General features: G+C 41.4%; 1 protein-coding gene across 2 annotated transcripts; it reads left to right on the top strand.

Moving 5' to 3' along the window:
* The first annotated feature begins 4,866 nt into the window (after nt 1-4,866).
* Nucleotides 4,867-17,618, top strand: LOC121271295 (surfeit locus protein 4-like). Of its 2 annotated transcripts, XM_041177181.1 has the most exons (6): nt 4,867-4,999; nt 7,264-7,450; nt 11,680-11,756; nt 12,849-12,892; nt 13,595-13,781; nt 15,645-17,618. In XM_041177181.1, the coding sequence occupies exons 1-6, from the start codon at nt 4,949-4,951 to the stop codon at nt 15,909-15,911; spliced, it is 813 nt and encodes a 270-aa protein (XP_041033115.1). In that variant the 5' UTR covers nt 4,867-4,948; the 3' UTR covers nt 15,912-17,618. The 2 variants fall into 2 exon arrangements, with proteins under 2 accessions (XP_041033115.1, XP_041033116.1); XM_041177182.1 differs by lacking the exons at nt 4,867-4,999; nt 11,680-11,756 and having other exon boundaries at nt 7,316-7,450.
* Nucleotides 17,619-18,061: the final 443 nt, after the last annotated feature.

The following is an 18,061-nucleotide window of genomic DNA, read 5'->3' as shown; positions in this document are numbered from 1 at the left end:
ATTTTCACGTGGTCCATCTCTGACACTTCCCTTCCCTTCCTTGACCTCGCTGTCTCAATCTCTGGTGATAGACTGTCTACCAATATCCATTACAAGCCTACCGACTCCCACAGCTACCTTGACTACAGCTCCTCACACCCCGCTTCCTGTAAGGACTCCATCCCATTCTCTCAGTTCCTTCACCTCCGTCGCATCTGTTCCGAAGATGCTACATTCAAAAACAGTTCCTCTGACATGTCCTCCTTCTTCCTTAACCGAGGTTTTCCACCCACGGTCGTTGACAGGGCCCTCAACCGTGTCCTGCCCATCTCCCGCGCATCCGCCCTCACGCCTTCTCTTCCCTCCCAGAAACATGATAGGGTCCCCCTTGTCCTCACTTATCACCCCACCAACCTCCGCATTCAAAGGATCATCCTCCGCCATTTCTGCCAACTCCAGCATGATGCCACTACCAAACACATCTTCCCTTCACCCCCACTGTCGGCATTCCGTAGGGATCGCTCCCTCCGGGACACCCTGGTCCACTCCTCCATCACCCCCTACTCCTCAACCCCCTCCTATGGCACCACCCCATGCCCACGCAAAAGATGTAACACCTGCCCCTTCACTTCCTCTCTCCTCACCGTCCAAGGGCCCAAACACTCCTTTCAAGTGAAGCAACATTTCACTTGCATTTCCCCCAACTTAGTCTACTGCATTCGTTGCTCCCAATGCGGTCTCCTCTACATTGGAGAGACCAGACATAAACTGGGCGACCGCTTTGCAGAACACCTGCGGTCTGTCTGCAAGAATGACCCAAACCTCCCTGTCGCTTGCCATTTCAACACTCCACCCTGCTCTCTTGCCCACATGTCTGTCCTTGGCTTGCTGCATTGTTCCAGTGAAGCCCAACGCAAACTGGAGGAACAACACCTCATCTTCCGATTAGGCACTTTACAGCCTTCCGGACTGAATACTGAATTCAACAACTTTAGGTCTTGACCTCCCCCCTCCATCCCCACCTCCCCTGTTTCTTCCCCCTTCCTTTTGTTTTATTCCAATAAATTATATAGATTTTTCTTTTTCCCACCTATTTCCATTATTTTAAAATATTCTTAAATCTTTTATGCTCCCCCCACCCCCACTAGAGCTATACCTTGAGTGCCCCACCATCCATTCTTAATTAGCACATTCGTTTAGATAATATCACCAACTTCGACACCTATGTGTTCTTTTGTCCTGCTGTCTGTGACATCTTTTGATGATCTGCTTCTATCACTTCTTTTGCCTACAACCACACCACTCCCCACACTTCTCTCCCCCCACCCAACCCCACCCCCCCACCACCTTAAACCGGCTTATATTTCACCCCTTCCTGGGATTCACCTAGTTCTGTCGAAGGGTCATGAGGACTCGAAACGTCAACTCTTTTCTTCTCCGCCGATGCTGCCAGACCTGCTGAGTTTTTCCAGGTAATTCTGTTTTTGTTTTGTATTTCCAGATCCGCAGTTTTTTGTTTTTATAGAAATGCAATGCCAGTTTCTTTGTTTTCAGCTCACTGCCTTCTCATCCACATTTCCTTACAGACTGTCTCTCTATTCCTTTTTTCACTACCACCTTGTGCTGTCATTGATGCGGATGTAGAGGTATGTGACCCAGTTGTGCAGCACTATTGGTTCACAGTTTACTCTCACAACCCATCCAAAACTTGATCATTTTCACATAATCAGGCAGATGTAAGAGAAGGCAGCCCTTAGTGTTGGACTCTCCCACTGCTTTATTCAGGAGTAAACATCAATAATCTAGAGAACATTAATTCAAATTCCACTACAGCTGGTCAAAGATTGTCAGAAAATTACCAACTGGTTCCCTAAGGAAAGCTGTTGTTCTTAACCCAACCTGGCCCACTCTGAAGAAGTCATATGGACTCGAAACGTTAACTCTGTCTTTCTCTCCACAGATGCTGTCAGACCTGCTGAGTTTTTCCAGCATTTTTTGTTTTTGTTTCAGGTTTCCAGCATCTGCAGTATTTTGCCTTTATCTGGTTAACGCTGAAATGGTTCACTTTTAACCTCTCGCTGTAGTCTAACAAGTACCTTCTCAGGACAAGCAGAGACTGGCAATAAATGCCAGATCTACCAGGGATGCCCACATCCTGAGAATGAAAAAAACAAAATTGCCTTGAAAGAGAGAAGCCAGTATTGCCTCCTGAGAAGGTAGGATCATGTACCACACCTCTGGAGGTAGCTGCTGAATGCTATATTTGCTGAATAGTCAGGGTTCAAGATCTATAACTCTCATTGAAGTTTGGCAATCCAGTCAGCCAAATAAATAACATACACAACAAGTTAGAAGCGTCCTTCACAGCTGCATCTTGGAAAAGCTGATTGTTCTGAGGGCATACAGCGCTTCAAATTGTCAAACGACCTTCTAAGAAACTAATTACTCGTCAGGCTCATTTGTTTCAACTGTCCGAGTCAATAAAGATAACCTTACATGTGGGAACAAGAAAGGATCAACTTCAGACCCCAATTTCCATCGAAATGGGAGACCATAGCATTTCGATCAGAACAACCTATTAATTAGTTGCCAGTTTAGCTTCAGGGCAAGTTAGTTCACTTGTGCCTCTCCCAGTTTCATAACCCAGAAGGTGTTGTGCATTTACACATTAAACAATCGGGAATAATAAGGTAACTTCCCATTCCACCAATACTACTCTATAACTGCGGTGTACCAGAGTAATCTTTGCTTTTAATTTTGCTACTTCTCCTTTAGCAAAACCCTTTGCCAACACTCCTGTAGCATGGTTGAGTCTGATTACAACATGAAGAGGTACCATAGTTTGAAATCTAGGATTGCAGCACATTTTGGAGCATGGTGCTGCACTTATTTGGATTAAAGCCCAAAGTTAAAAATAATGGTTTTGTTTATTGAGTGATTCTGTGCATGTTTCCTGATCTATTTTATTCTGCCATTAACGATACAGAAATATCAGGCTTACATGTGTATATTTTAAAAGATGAAAAGGAAATTCAGTACTGACAGTCAAATGAATGGCAGTGCTAAGAATTATTTTTATTGCACATATTTCAGATGGCACTTGAAGACTGATGTGTCAACTGTAACTGAAAATGGGGAGAACAGATGTCACCGTGGATTACCATACTTTTACCTTTGGTACCTTACTGAAACTCAGTCTCCACCAGTAGCATGTAGTTTCCATTTTTAAATGTCTCCTTTCCTTTTCTGAAGATGCTGATACTTCTGGGTTAAAATGGCCATTCTTCATGCATGAGACTAGCTTAGTTAGCTATTCATCTGTGTTGTGCATCACATCAAAGCCTGATCCTTACTCATCCAGTGTCCCACACTGAGATTTTCTGGCAGGTTCCCTTGGATAGCTATCAGGAGCAAGAAGGCAGACTGATTCCCACCTCCATCCCAATTAGTCACTGATGCTGAGTGTAATATCCCATTTGCTGACTGAGGTCACAATAAAAATTGCAGCATCTGTTCTGTATGACTCAATGCCACACCATGTGTTACTCAACAAACCATTAAGGAACTGGGTTTGAAAGCCTGAATTAAAATTGTATTTCTGTCGCACTCCTCTTGTACTATGAGATACCTTAAAACATTTTACAAGGTAAAGAATAAAGGCTGTACAGCAAACTGGATAAATTGTGCTATGGGATTTTTTACATCCACATAAACAGGAATGTAGCCTCAGTTTGATATGTCATCTGAAGGATGGTACCTCTGACCATGTAGAACTCCTTTAATATTGCACTGAAGTGTCAGTATAGATTATCTAGTCAAGTTTCTGAACTGGACTTGAACCAACAACCTTCCTAATGTCACCGGTTTGGTAAAGTTGTGTTGGATCCACTGTCAGTGGTGCCTCCTTTCAGATGAGATGCTAAACTGAGGCCCTGTCTACCCTCTCAGTTGGATGTGAAAGACCCCAAGGCACTATTCAAAGAAGAGCAGGGGAGTTCGCCCCAGTGACCTGATCAGTATTTACCCCCAATCGACATCACAAAAACAGATTAACTGGTCCGTATCACATTGTTGTTTGTGGGAGCTTGCTGTGCACAAATTGACTGTCACATACCCTACATTATAACGGTGACTACACGTCAAAAGTATTAGCTGTAAAGTTCTTTGGGATCTCTGGTCGTGAAGGGTGCGATAGAAATGCAAGTTTTTCAAAATTCATTGAATCACCTTTTTTTGCCTCCCAATTCACAAAGGCACCTCTAGCCTCTCCTCATGCTGTTCATCAGAGCAAACCTCTGCCTCTGTCTTGACCCTCTGCTGGGTTTTTATCTACTGCAATGATCTCACTACTTTATAATTTCCAATTTCCTGCTCCTTACTCACTGGTCAGCTTGATGTTGACTGAATGGATAAACTTGCAGCTCTGGTTTACGTGTTGATTTCCCAATGGTCCTTCGGGCTGTGCGCGATCCCCACCCAGTCTTCTCCTATCGCGTCCGCTTTCCCCATTAAGAACCAACCACCGCCTCCCCCCCCCCCCCCCCCCGGGCATTGTTCGCCCTTTCGGATCCGCTTTTTTCGTTATTAACTAACTCTCGCTCTTTCACGTCCACTTTCCCTTTGACCTTGCTTCTTTCCAGTCCGCTTTCCCCCCCCCACCTCACCACCTATCACTTGCTCTTTCACGTCCACTTTCGCCGCCCGCGCGCCGCCGACCGGAGCCCCGCGGGCTCGTGGCGGCCGCCTCGCGCGCTGAGACGTGGCAATCGGGCACGCGGCCTGGCCCCGCCCCCCCCGGTCCTTCCCCCCCCTCTCTCTCTCCACCCCCCCCCCCTCCCCCCCACCCTCCCCTCCCCCCACCCCACCCCCCCCCCCCCCCCCCCCCCCCCCTTCCTCCACTCCTCGCCACCCCTACCTCACCTCCCCTCCCCTCCTTTGGGCCCCGGAGCAGAGACACGGAGACACCGAGATGTCGGTCCAGAGCGATGTGATGGGGACCGCCGAGGACTTCGCCGACCAGGTACCCGCCCGCTCGCTCGCTCCTCCGATCCCGGCCAACCCTCCCCTCCCTCCCGAGGCCCAGGGTCCCGTCGATCATGTGGGAAGAGCCGCTGTTACTCGGGCAACTCGGGCCTAGTGCGGGGGCAGCAGCCTGGGCCCTCGAGTTGACCTCTCACCGGACATCGGTGCTGAGGTGGAGCCGGGTTGTTTTTTTTTTATTTGTGGTTGCGGAATGAAAACTGGGTCCGTTTATCCACTGGGGCTGTTCCCATTTTCTTTTTTCCTTCTGAAAATAACAGTCCAACTACTGCAGAGTAGAAGGGAATTGGGGAATAAAAATCTCAATTCAGTTGTAAATCCTTTCATGGTACACAACGTCGTTTCATCCGAAACAACTAATAAATTAGTGTTTCTGCTCTGGTATTAACATTCAGCAGAAAATTGCAGATTGTTTGTTTGTAAAACGCGTTCAAGAACAAAATTTCTTTTATAAGTTGTCAAGCTAATTTCTTGGCTGATGATTTCATAAATCTTTGTGCTAGGTGAGAGTGAAGTGCTTTGCCTCGGTAACAAGTGATTCAATGGTTTGTGACAGTGTGATGTGGTTTGAAACAGATTGCATACCATCTTGCAGTGTTGGGCAAACTTTTTTCTGCATTTATTTATAGGGCACTAAAGGCACATTTGCCGAGTATAGATTAGTTTTCCCATATGTTGTTCTGGGTAGGCCTAGGCTTTTTGACAATTCACTGGGCGAATGCATTTTCTGCTTTAATGCTGAGCTATACAAATTGAGGTGAAGTTTTCAGATAGGAATAATGAAGTTGACTTGTGTGCATGAGTGAGAAAGAGAAAAATTAAATCTGCATTACTGCTATTGTAAACTGTATGTGTATCTAGGTGAGAATAGGACTGAGTTGTGATGTCCGTTGGTTCCGTTTCCCTGAAATACCTGACCCACTAACACTCACTGCCCAACATGTATAGCTATTTTTAAGTTGGAGGGGTGAAAAATTGGGCAACAGATTGGTTTATACTGATGACTGGATTTGAGGGTGAATTGTTTACATTGCAGGACATTTTTATGGTGACGTTGTACCATGTAGTGCACAATATTCTGTGGCTAAAGTCGAACTGTTTTACTGGCATGTAAGTAGTTAAGTTCCAAAGTTGATCAACAGTTTCCAGATGGGCAGGTACATTCCCAGCTCTAAGTACAAAGAAACCATCATGAAATGACACTTTTCATACATAAGATCATTAAAGGAGCAGTGTGAGAGAACAGTTTTTTTTATATGCAAAGGGAGATTCATACCAGAAATTTAAACCATAAGCTCTGTTAGAGAAGTGGATAAATATTTTGAAAATAACAGTTAGAAGGGATGTGGAATGACATCTGTTTCATAGTGTGGGTGCTGATGCAATAGGCTGAATGGTAAACTGTTGACATTTTGTACAACATATCCAAAAGGTGATGCTGTGTAATGAAAATTGGTTAACAGATTGATTTATGGGATTAATTTATAGTAAGAGTTCTGCCTTATAGGTGCAGATCAGCTCCAATTCCCAGCATATTAGTTGGTTCAATAGGTGTACTTTTAAACAACAGCAAATGTGCATATATTTTAATACTGTGACTTTTGGCAAAAAAAGTTTTGCATTTTGATTAATTGATATGTAAGAAATATTCAGTGCAGACTCCAATCTGTGCTACAATTGTGCATCAGAATATTTGCAGGACAAAGCTTTGATGAGAAGTAACCTTATTACAAAGCTCACAAATATACCTTTTTTAATTTTATCTCCTTTTCTTAGTGAATAAAATTACAAAATGTTTCTTTTCTACATTCCTTTATCCCTATGTTTAGGTTGGAAATGCTGAAACTACATTCTGTGGAGCTTCTCTGTGCCTTAAACTGTGACAGTTTGATCCCTGAAGCCCAAACTCTTGCTGAAGTTTGGTAACCCATCTCTTCTCTGTGAATTTCATAGGCCTGTTTGTTCGTAAAGGCTGTTGGTTAGGGTTAGTGTATGACTTGAGTCACTTCATCAAAGACTGTCGTGCATTGCATTTGTTGTGTGCATTTGTGTCCTTTGTTGCAGATTTCCAACATTTTCTGATTCTCAAGCTGGGGATAAACTGAATAACCAGCCATTTGGTGCAGCAGGAATGTAGTAGTCCAGGACAAAGGGGAAATATTAGTCATGACTAAATGAAATATACTTTACAGGGTTTTGAGTCTATTTAACTTTATTATGACAGAATTTCTGTTTATTTTCCAGTTTTTACGTGTGACCAAGCGTTTCCTGCCTCATGTTGCACATTTGTGTCTGATCAGCACATTCCTGGAAGATGGGATTCGCATGTGGTTCCAATGGAATGAACAGTGTGACTATATCAACATGACCTGGCATTGTGGGAACTTCTTTGCCACCATATTTGTCTTGCTTAATATGGTTGGGCAGCTAGGTGAGTTTGGATGGTAACTGTGAGGTTTATTAAATGTGTGTGCAATTTGTTATTAGAAGGTGGTGGCAGTGTCAACCTGCGTCTTAAATATTCGGGTCCTTGAGCATTTCAAGAGGCTACATGAAGTTGATGGGGGTGATTTTTACTTTGCAGTACTGAGTTTTGAGGGATGGGAGCAGGCCATTTGGCCCTTCAGCTATTATATTAGATAATGGCTGATCTGTAACTCAACTCCATTTACCTGTCTTTACTCAACTTCCCTGATGCCCTTAACAAAAACCTATTGATTTCAGTGTGAACATTTCCATTCGCTGAGCATCTACAGCTTTTGAGGGAGCAAGTTCAGAATTACACTACCCTTTGTGTGAAAAGATGCTCCTCTGATGTCACTCTTAAATAGCTAAGCTCTATTTGTAAGATTATATTGCCTTGTTCTGCATTTCCCCACCAAATAAAATAGATTCTCTGTATCTACCATATTGTATCCCAAAATCATTTAATCACTTCAATTAGATCACTCATTGAGCTTCTAAACTCAAGGGAATACAAGCTATGCAACTTGTCCAATAATTCAACCTTTTTAGTCCTGTATTCTGGTGAATCTGCACTATTTGCACTACACACCCTAAGACCAATGTTTTTTTCCTGAGGTGCAGTGGCCAAAACTGGGGACAGCATTGATTGGCCAATTTTTCTGCACAACTGAAGAGTAACTTCCTCCACTTTGTCTTCCAGCTTCCTTGAGATAAAGGCCATCTTTCCAGTGCTTTTCTGGTGACCTTTTGTATGTGCACTAGCTATTAGTGAATTATGCACTTGGACCCCAAATCCATTTGCAGCTCCTAGTTTTCTAATAAGAAACTATTCAGATTTATCTTTCTTGGATCCAAAGTGAATGACTGTCTTGACTATTTTTTGGTTCTGCATTGGATGTTATAGGTGAACTGTACCAATGTTCTTGCTTCCCCAAGTGACATTTTTCTTTTGCAAAGGTCTTCAGTAGCACTTCTGTTTTCTTTACAGTGTCTGGTGAACTTTACAGGTAAACCTTCCCCCATCTCAATTCTTTTTGTTGTGGGGTGATGGGGAGATCTGTTCTTTCCCATCTTCGGCACAAGCATTTTCAAGCAAAGCCCTTGGTTTTGTCAGTATCATAGCTCATTCTAGTACCCTAATAGGAATCAGCAAACACAGATCAGGGATTGAACCACAGATCTTTCTGATCTGCGTGGCTCATTACAATACATCAAACTGTGAATTTACCTACAAAATATCATGATTTGTTAGGAAAATTTTGAACTCCTGATGTTTTTAGTCTGTGGTTGGGGAAATGCCTAGTAAATGGCTATGCACTATGTTATATGGAGGGAAATAGCTGAAGAGGTGAGGAGAGAATGAATTGGTTGGGTGAGCAATATTGTACTGTTCTCATGTTTTCTTAATATGAAATGCCAGAAAGTTTGGCTAAAAGGAGAAAGACGAGCTCTGAACAGACAAGCAGAGGGAAACAAATCAGGAAAAGACTATTCAAGAGAGGTGCCAAGATGAATTCCCAAAGGCAAATGTCTGAAAGAATAGAAGATGGTCAAAGAAATGTGTGATATCAAAGGGATGGCTGGTGATTGTGCAAATACAGCTAGACAAGTGGCTTGGAGGGATTTGAAAAGTAGGGTGCAGTCATTTTGCTGAAGCAGATGGAAATTGTGAACAGGATTTTGAACTCTGTTGATTGCTGGACAAGGTTATGATGGGCAGGACAGGATGTGAGGGCTGATAATTTTTGAGTTGAGAGTTTGTGTCGGAGCTAGGGAAGGTGGCAAGAATGACATGAAGTCAAGTCTCGAGGTAACACAGAAAACTAGCTGTGGTGCAAATGAGGTAAGGAAGGAGGGGGATACATGTTGAAAAGATAAAATTAAACAATCTCAATATTGCACAGGATGTGGGTTTTGAAGCTCATTGAGGTAGATGGCCATGTGGGCTTTCAGAGTAAAGAGGGCCACAGATCGGAATAAATTGCAGTTTGTGCAGGGCAGCACTGGAGAAGCCTAAGTTTAAGGGTTGCAAGTTTAGAGGAAGTTTTGGCTTAACAGCATTGTTCCAGTTTATTGTTGTCATCATTGTCTTTTATTCTTGTCTAACTTTGCCACGGAAGGTGAGTTATTGGCACTAGATTTAAAATAATGTATTGGTGGCAATAATCGTGTTTGGCTTGTTCATTTTCTTACTATTTATGAAGAATACATCAATATTTAAGGTGTCAGTGATTTTGTTTCTCTGAGAGAATGTTGTCATAGTAATAACTTCCAGAATGTGCATTTGTGGCTTTGTCAGTGAAATTTTTGATTCCTGACCAGAAAGGGATGGGGCCTCAGAGATGTATTTTGCTAAAACTTGCCAGTTTTTGTTTTCATCATGTCTTGAGTTTTAAACAGACGGTGAAGCATTTTGTCATAAGAAGAAAGAGAAAGTGAGTGATCAACATCCAGAGTCTCCTTATCGAATAATTCTGATCATTGAGAAATCTGGAGAAAATTTGAGGGGGAAAATATCTATAACCTTTTAAACATGTTCATCTTATTATGCTGTCAGATTCTATCTATTTTTAGCAGTTATCAGAGAAGAGATTTCCCCAATTAACAACATGAATAGTTATTTTCTACAACCATTTATGAAGTTATATTTTGTAAGCTGAGTGGCTCACACGTGTCGAACACAACACGTTTGTATATTTTTACCAAGTTACACTAGAAGAGTTTCAGTTTGCTTGGTAAGACTACACATCTTCCCACAAGAACCCACATTTCACTGCTATCAGAAAGATTGGCAACACCCAAGGTCAGACATCCTCTAAGTTTGCACCAGCATAGAGCTACAGGGAAGCTTCCTGTTTTTTGTCCAGCTGAGATCCCCATTCCCTATTGAACATGGACTTGTAGGGTTAGCTGGAACTGAATGAGAAGAAACTCCAATCCAATGAAAAGTCTAGCCCTCCTGGTTCTATTAATGAATCCGGCTGCCTGGTCAATCATTTACAGTTCCCTGAAGTACTTCAGTAGCTCAGGTGTCAGATTGCTAAATCTGCCACAGACTCATCTCCTGTTGCCAGGCACACTGAAGCTAGTAAACCCTAAGAGATTCTGTGATAGATGATTTGTATGAAGGGGGATTCTGCTGTACTTTCCTGCCTTTCAGCTTTGCTGCTTACATGAACTGTGCTATCAGACTGGGTGGTCTAGTCCATTGTCATGTCCAGGCTTTTGACTTTTCAGTCAGTTTACAGTTCCAGCCAAAACAGTTGATGCTGTGTGATGTAATAACCCAGAAGTACTGATTGAGGAGCCCTCATTGAAGAACCTTGTAATGTAATACGAGGTAACTCGGGATTCACCTCACAGCTATGTGTACAGAAATAGCACAGAAACGGATCAGTAGGTGCATAAGATGACTGTAGGAGAGGAGATGCATCCATGAAAAGGGCACAGCATAGTCCCAGCCAGCTCCTCTGTCTATACTGTGGCTACTCTCCCAGTGCGGCTGCAGCCCATGCCTTGTGTCTACAGGTTGGGCAGAAGAACTGAAGGATATTTGGAATCCCAATTAATCTGCACAGATAAGTATAAATGTGAAATTAGTGCCACAGTGACAGCCAAGCGAGTGACATTGCCAAGGATGGATTTTGCCCAGGGAGTGATCTGATAGCTGTACAAAATACAAAAACCTGTGTTTAAATTCTATATGTTGAAGCATTATAGCAACATTTTCTCTAGTGCAGAGTTTGCAATCACTGACAGGCTCTGAAGTATGTGAAATCCAAAACAAAGTGTGTGTTTTATATTTGTAAATGAAGGTGACTAATGGCATATAAATTTTAGTTTGGATTGTGTATGTTGTCTTTACAGAAATAATCAGTGGAGATGAGTGGTCTTTACAGCTGTATCCCCTGCCTTTGCCAGAGTAATATCCTTACTCCTCCATCCCCCGTCCCCAATTTGCTGAATAATCCTTAATGGTAGACTTGCGTATAAAGTTAAAGAAATGTTATGCGATAAAAGATTGGCAGTTCACCTTCAAGTATTGGACAATCCTTAATATTGTATTTTGCTGTGTCTTTTTTTGGTGTTGGTTAAAAATGATCCTGATCCACTTTTATGACTGCGTGTAGTTTTTGGTTATTTTAATCCTGTCAAGTATGTTTTTTTTGTAAGCACCTGGGTTTTTATTTACAGGTGGTTGTATTATGGTGCTGAGTCGGAAGTTTGTGCCTTATGCTTGCTGTGGTTTATTTGTACTTATTGCTATGCAGGTAAGTTCCGGATGCAGAGACACACTGCAAAAACTATTCCTTTACTCCTGAATTACATAAACACAGATTTTTCTTGCAAGTTTCAATCATCCCTGTCCTTTCATCCCTGCTGGGAAAAGATAATGTTTGTGCTGGAGCTGCTGTAACTCAAACTGTGGAGACTGTGTGTTTACTCATGTTCCACTCTTAAAGACAAGAAGTTTATTGTACTAAGATACCTTAATTCATCCTCTTACCACCTCTACAAGGTACAATATCGCTGTTCACAGTGAAATAACTCATATCCCCAAATTTAATATCCTCCTTGCTTGTAGCAAATTCCTTTGTGTGCTGTCTTAGTTACCTGCTGCCTGTAATAGTACACTACTGTTCTCTGGGAGGGTACAATGATGTGCCAAATAGATAGTCGTTCTCCATTTCACCTCACAAAACTGAATGTCCTCTCCATTCACCAAACAGGGCCTGGGACGCTCTCTGTTACTTGCTCACAGTTTCTAATTCCTACCTCCCAGTTTGGTGTATGGTTGGTGCTGCTTTCCCCTCCCCACAGCTACAAGAAGAGGTCAACAAATATCCAAAAGCTGAATAAAGGTTGAAACTATGGTAACTTTCATAGGCAGCAACTTACCCTTAAAGTGCATTCCCTCCATAGCTGGATAACTGAGCCCTGCGTCATAAAACTGGGGTCAGCTCTGTCCCACACTCTTGAGGTCAGGCTAAATCAGGAAAATCCTATCCCTCTGTTTGCTCGGCCAATAACTGGAGGGCATAAATTTAAGATAATCGAAAGAATAATGTGGGAAGCTAGGAGATGATTGCGTTTTAATTGAAGAATGATTAAAAGATGAAATGCCCTACCAGAAACATTGATGGAAGCAGGATCTATAATAACTTTTAAAAGAAAACTGGATAATTATTTGATGATGAAAAAAATATGCACGTGAAAAGGGAAGGAGAATGGGATTAAGGTGTTAGCATAGACTTGATGGGTCAAAGGGCCACCTCCTGTGCTATAATATTCTATGATTCAATGATAATCACTTACATTGATGAGACTTCAGGGCAATAATGACTGCTATGATTTTTTTTCAGACTGTTGCTTATAGTATTCTCTGGGACCTTAAATTTCTTATGAGGTAAGTGAATTAGTGTTATTGCAGTCATGATAGTTATTGAAAATTAACTTTTCAGGAATGAAAAGAATTTCTGTTAATTCCTTGGGTTTCTAAAGCTAAAAGTTCAGCTTGAAGGTTTTAACATGGCTCATCCTCCCTTTCCTCAAAACTTTAACTGAAGAAATTTCCAATCAGAAGTGAGGATGAGATGGACTGGCTCTTGAATAAGTGAATAGGAGTGTGTATATAAACAATCTTTTAAATCTCTTCTTCCCTCCACTGTGGCTGTGAAAATGGCCAGATTTCTTGCTTCTGATTGCTATCTAGTGATTTATTGGGAACTACATACGTGTTAATGCTGAATGGGAGCAATTTTAACTATGGTAGTTGATCTGGGTGCACAGACTATTGATGTTTGCTGTCCATGTTGTCTGATGGGCCACCTGGATGAAGTAACACAGCTACTGGTACCAGGGGATCCGAAGCCATTATGAATCATTAGCCTTCGGAAAGGGAGTGGATTTCAGGAAAGAGAAGCTTTGATTATAAGTATGTATGTCTTGTCCCTACTTTCTGCATAATGGGAATTATGTGCTGCATTGAATTGTGTTGTAGATTAGAGCTGTTCAATAATGGGAAGAGGTACAGTATTTTTCCAGATGTCAGCCGTAATGTTTAATGATTTGGACTAACTTTTAATCCTCCCCCCACCCCCAAATTTAGGAATCTTGCACTTGGAGGTGGCTTACTGCTGCTGCTGGCTGAGTCTCGATCCGAAGGGAAAACTATGTTTGCAGGTGTCCCTACCATGGGTACTAATTCCCCACGTCAATACATGCAGTTGGGAGGCCGTGTCCTGCTTGTCCTTATGTTTATGACTTTGTTGCACTTCTCCTTGGATGCGCTTATGGTGAGTGACTAGAAAACATTCATGACTTTAAATGCCAAATATCAACACGTTAGTTCAGTACAAGGCCAGTACCATGATAAATTAGATTCAGAATGTTTGCTCTGTGTTGTAGTCAAGGGAGTCATCTTTCATTGTACAATGATATACCAGTGTTAGTGAGTTAACTTGTAACCTTCAGTGTCTTTCATGCTGTTAGTCTTAACTGGATTTAGCTGAGGTCCCAGGCCTGAAGAGGAGGTATTCTAACTGTACTATCCCGTCTCTGCCTGTCCCCTTTCCACCTCCCACCAGCAGTTTGTACTCCGCTACGTACTACTTTCTGGTCAGGTTTACGTTCAGTGCAACATTTCATTTTGATATCAGAAGGACTCAGCTAGTTCAGTAAACCTTTTGATCTATGGAGCATCTGCCAATGGTGAGATTAATCCCAACATTCTGAATTTGAGTGTTGAGATTAGTGTATTGCAGTAACTTAATAAAGAGTTTGCAAACTTAAGACTTTCACGCTTTTGATATTAACATCAACAAAACAAGCAGGTTTCTTTGGCTTATTGTTGGTGCAGAGCAATTTTTGATTCTAATCTGTATTGTGTGGATGATATTGCACATTCCCACATTGATCTCTGCCAGAGCTTTGTCCTACATCCCATCATATACAACTAGAATGAAGGCATATGTACATACAAATTAAGTTTATGTTTATACTTGTAGATTATACTAAGTTTAGAGGAAAATCTGTAGAAATGGATTACATCACATCCTAATATTCTCTAGGAAAGTGAATTCAAGCCCAGTCTATGCAACCTGCCCTCAATTTAACCCTTTAAGCCTCTGGTGAATCTAGGACACAACTTACTTAGTACATTCTGCCAATCAGGAAGTGTTTCCTTTATCCTTGATCTCTGCTACCGCCCAACCAGTTATCAGTTCTTTGTCCTCCGGTTTATCCCATGAACCCTGGAAACTGCAGAGATGGTGCCATTAAACAATGATAAGATCCCGCTTGGCTATGAGTCTTTCACAGTGAAATGATCTACTGGAGGGTAGAAGTTAAGTTAGTAATAAAAAGCTGTGGTTAGACCTCATTCAGAGTACTGTGTTTAATTCTGGACACTGTACATCATAAATAATAAAAGGTAGGAATAGGCCTCGAGTCTGCTCTGCCAGTCGATACGATCATGGCTGATCTGATTGTGGCCTTAACTCCACTCTAATTCCTATCCCCCATAACCTTTGATTCCCTTGTAGATCAGGAAGGATATATTGGCTTCGGGTGCAACACAGATTCACCAGAGGCTTAAAAGGTTAAATTGAGGGCAAATTGCATAGACTGGGCTTGTATTCACTTGCCTAGAGAATATTGGGATATGATGTAATTGAGATGTTAAAGGTAATTTTAAGAAGTTGATAGGTTCTACCTACCCTATTTCCTCTGGTGAGGGGGATCCAACCAAGGGAGAATAACTTTAAAATGATAGCTAAGCTATTCAGGAGTAATGTCAGGACAAAATTCTTCACACAAAGGGGAATGGAAATCTGGAACTCTTTAAAAGATTTTGAGGCTGGGGTTGAAAATGTTAAACCTGGGGCGGATTGTTAATAAATAATTAAGTTACGGATCAGGCATGATCTAATTGAATGGCGAAACAGGATCGAGGAGCTGAATGCCTCCTTTTTCCAATGTTCCTAACACTTGCAGTTGTGACCTGTATAATTATGTATTACCATGCAAAGTTTGGAAGGAGTCCTGGTGTGCATGAAGCATAAGTTAGTAGCTTTGAGAGCTGGATGGGGGGGGGGTAGACGATTTTTTTTTTAAACTACTGTATTCTCTAAATATATATTGCTATTTTTATTTCCTAGATTCTTCAAGATATTGTTGGCACTACTTTGATAATCCTTGTGGCGGTTGGCTTCAAGACAAAGTTAGCTGCTCTCACACTGGTCATTTGGCTCTTTGCGTTGAATCTGATTCAGAATCCATTCTGGAGTATCCCGGTTTACAAGCCCATGCATGACTTCTTAAAGTATGACTTTTTCCAAACCATGTCTGTGATTGGCGGCCTTCTCTTAGTAGTAGCGCTGGGGCCTGGTGGAGTCTCGATGGATGAACATAAGAAGAAGTGGTGAAGATGTTCTTCAGAAGAGAAATATATATATATTTGTGTAATTTTTTAATTATTTTTACTACCGTCTCAGTTCTCTCAATCTGAATTTTTTCTCCTATCAGATTTCCTTCATGTGAAGCATAAATTAAAAATCACAGATGGGGTTTACCGTTTTGCTTTTCCTCCCAGTATTTAAGTATTAAGTGATATAATTGGTGCCAAAATTTACCAGGCAGTCAGTTCTGGTATATTTCTTTACACCACCTTTTGGTACTGCTTCAGCGCTGGGGAATATGTCTTCTTTTCTGGGCTTTGATGTTTCAGACAATCTATTTAATGAATTTCTGTGTGCAGGCTGACTTAACAGGAAGTTAGAATATTCTAAGGTCCGATGGTAAAATGAATGTTGAACGTTGCCATATCTCAATTCAGGTGTATCGTATGTGGCTATTTAAACATTCCTTAACCTTGGACCATTCCAACTTGTATTATGAATAAAACAAACATACCTTTGACAAATTGGACAAACTCATCTTGATATCCTGATTGATGGTGGAATGAGTGGAATATTCAGATTCTGTAAACCTGAAGATGTCATACAACTGCCTTTCTACAACCTGAAGTGCCTTGCACAGCAATGTTTAGTGTGTTGCCTTTCAAGCTTCATTGTTCTTGTATAGACAGCAACTTTGAGATGATACCGGTGTCCCATTCCCCACCTAAAGTAAAGCACAACAGTTTGGTAAACTGTTTTTGTTTTTACTTATTTTAACATCACCTCTCTGGCAAAACAGCGCCTACATAACTGAACCAAAGGTGAGCCCAATACTTATACACTGTCTGGCTCAACAAGCAGTCAAGAAATCAGTTGGAAAAAAACTTAGTACAATTCTTAATATAGAATCTTTTGACAGGTCTTGAACCTAAAATGCTTGATTTGTTGACAATGTTTTGCTTGCCATTATTAGTTCCTTAACTATTACAGAGCTTGATTTTCCATGTGTTTGGTGTCATTGTTTTTTATTAGTCAAATTTTAGAAGGCAAAAATCATGATTTTTTTTTGCCAAGTACCCCCCTGGATTGGTGCACAGTAGTTACCCCTGTTAGCTAAGTTATAATTTTAAGGCTATTCCCCCTTGTTTGGACCCCTTCATCAGAGGAAATGGGGTAAATAGTTTCCTCCTTCCTCATGTTGGTGTTGAAGTGTCCATGTTCTGTGATGGCACAGGTAATGTTAAGCAGTTTATGGAAAACTTCACCTGTGGCCCTTGTGTTTTTGTAAGGCTGTGTACCACGTTTGCCAGTCACATGATTTTTTAAAAATTTGAGGTGTGAGGATGGTTTTAAAAAAATGTTTTGACAGCCAGATCTTCTCTGGTGACCAGTGGGCTTGTCACTATTGGCTTTCTCATTCGAGTTAAAGTAATGCAAGATCCTGGAGGGAGTGAGAGTAACCACAGATTACATGTGTAAAATCAAAATTGCAACCTTTCCAAAAACTCAAGTTTACTTTTTAAAGCCTCTTTCAATCCTACGGTAACTTTTCCACCGATACCTCGGATACACAAATTGCCAAAACAATCTGTTACAAATGCATAACAATTTTATAAATTTTGTGTTTAGTACAGAAGTGTCTTTCATCTGCAGGCAATGGTGACTTTTGAAAGTCTTGGCATTGTGGTTGTATTTGCAGTTCTACTGGAAGACTCATTAAATGCATTGAAAAACTGTTTTGTTCTATATATAATGAGAATAGCTGAAGCCACATTTCTTTACAAATACATAATGAGCGAGTTAACATTATCGTATCTGTGTGGAAGGTTTAAATTAATTTCTATTAATGATCATGCTGGAAACTCCTATACTTTGTGGCTTAAAGCTTTTGGGTGAAGAAAGCAGGAGGAGTCAGGGGAACAAGATGCTTTCTTGGCCCAGTTATTATTCAAACTAAACTGTCTGATGCATAGAAGAAATCCGGGGTGTGAGGTTCCACTTCAGCTTTACTCCCCAGTAATGTGGCAAAGGTTTGAATGCAGTTATTAATAAGGCCAATTATGGTACTCCAGGAGTTCACATGACAGTAACCATCACCAGAATTAATGATGCACGCACTATGTGTGCACAGTTAGAGGAATAAAAGTCCCCTTATGTACGTACATGTATATGTTTGT

This window comes from Carcharodon carcharias, chromosome 30 (assembly GCF_017639515.1).
Source record: "Carcharodon carcharias isolate sCarCar2 chromosome 30, sCarCar2.pri, whole genome shotgun sequence".
NCBI lineage: Eukaryota > Metazoa > Chordata > Chondrichthyes > Lamniformes > Lamnidae > Carcharodon > Carcharodon carcharias.
The sequence above is the reverse complement of the archived record's forward strand: the minus strand, read 5'-3'. Positions and strand labels throughout refer to the sequence as shown.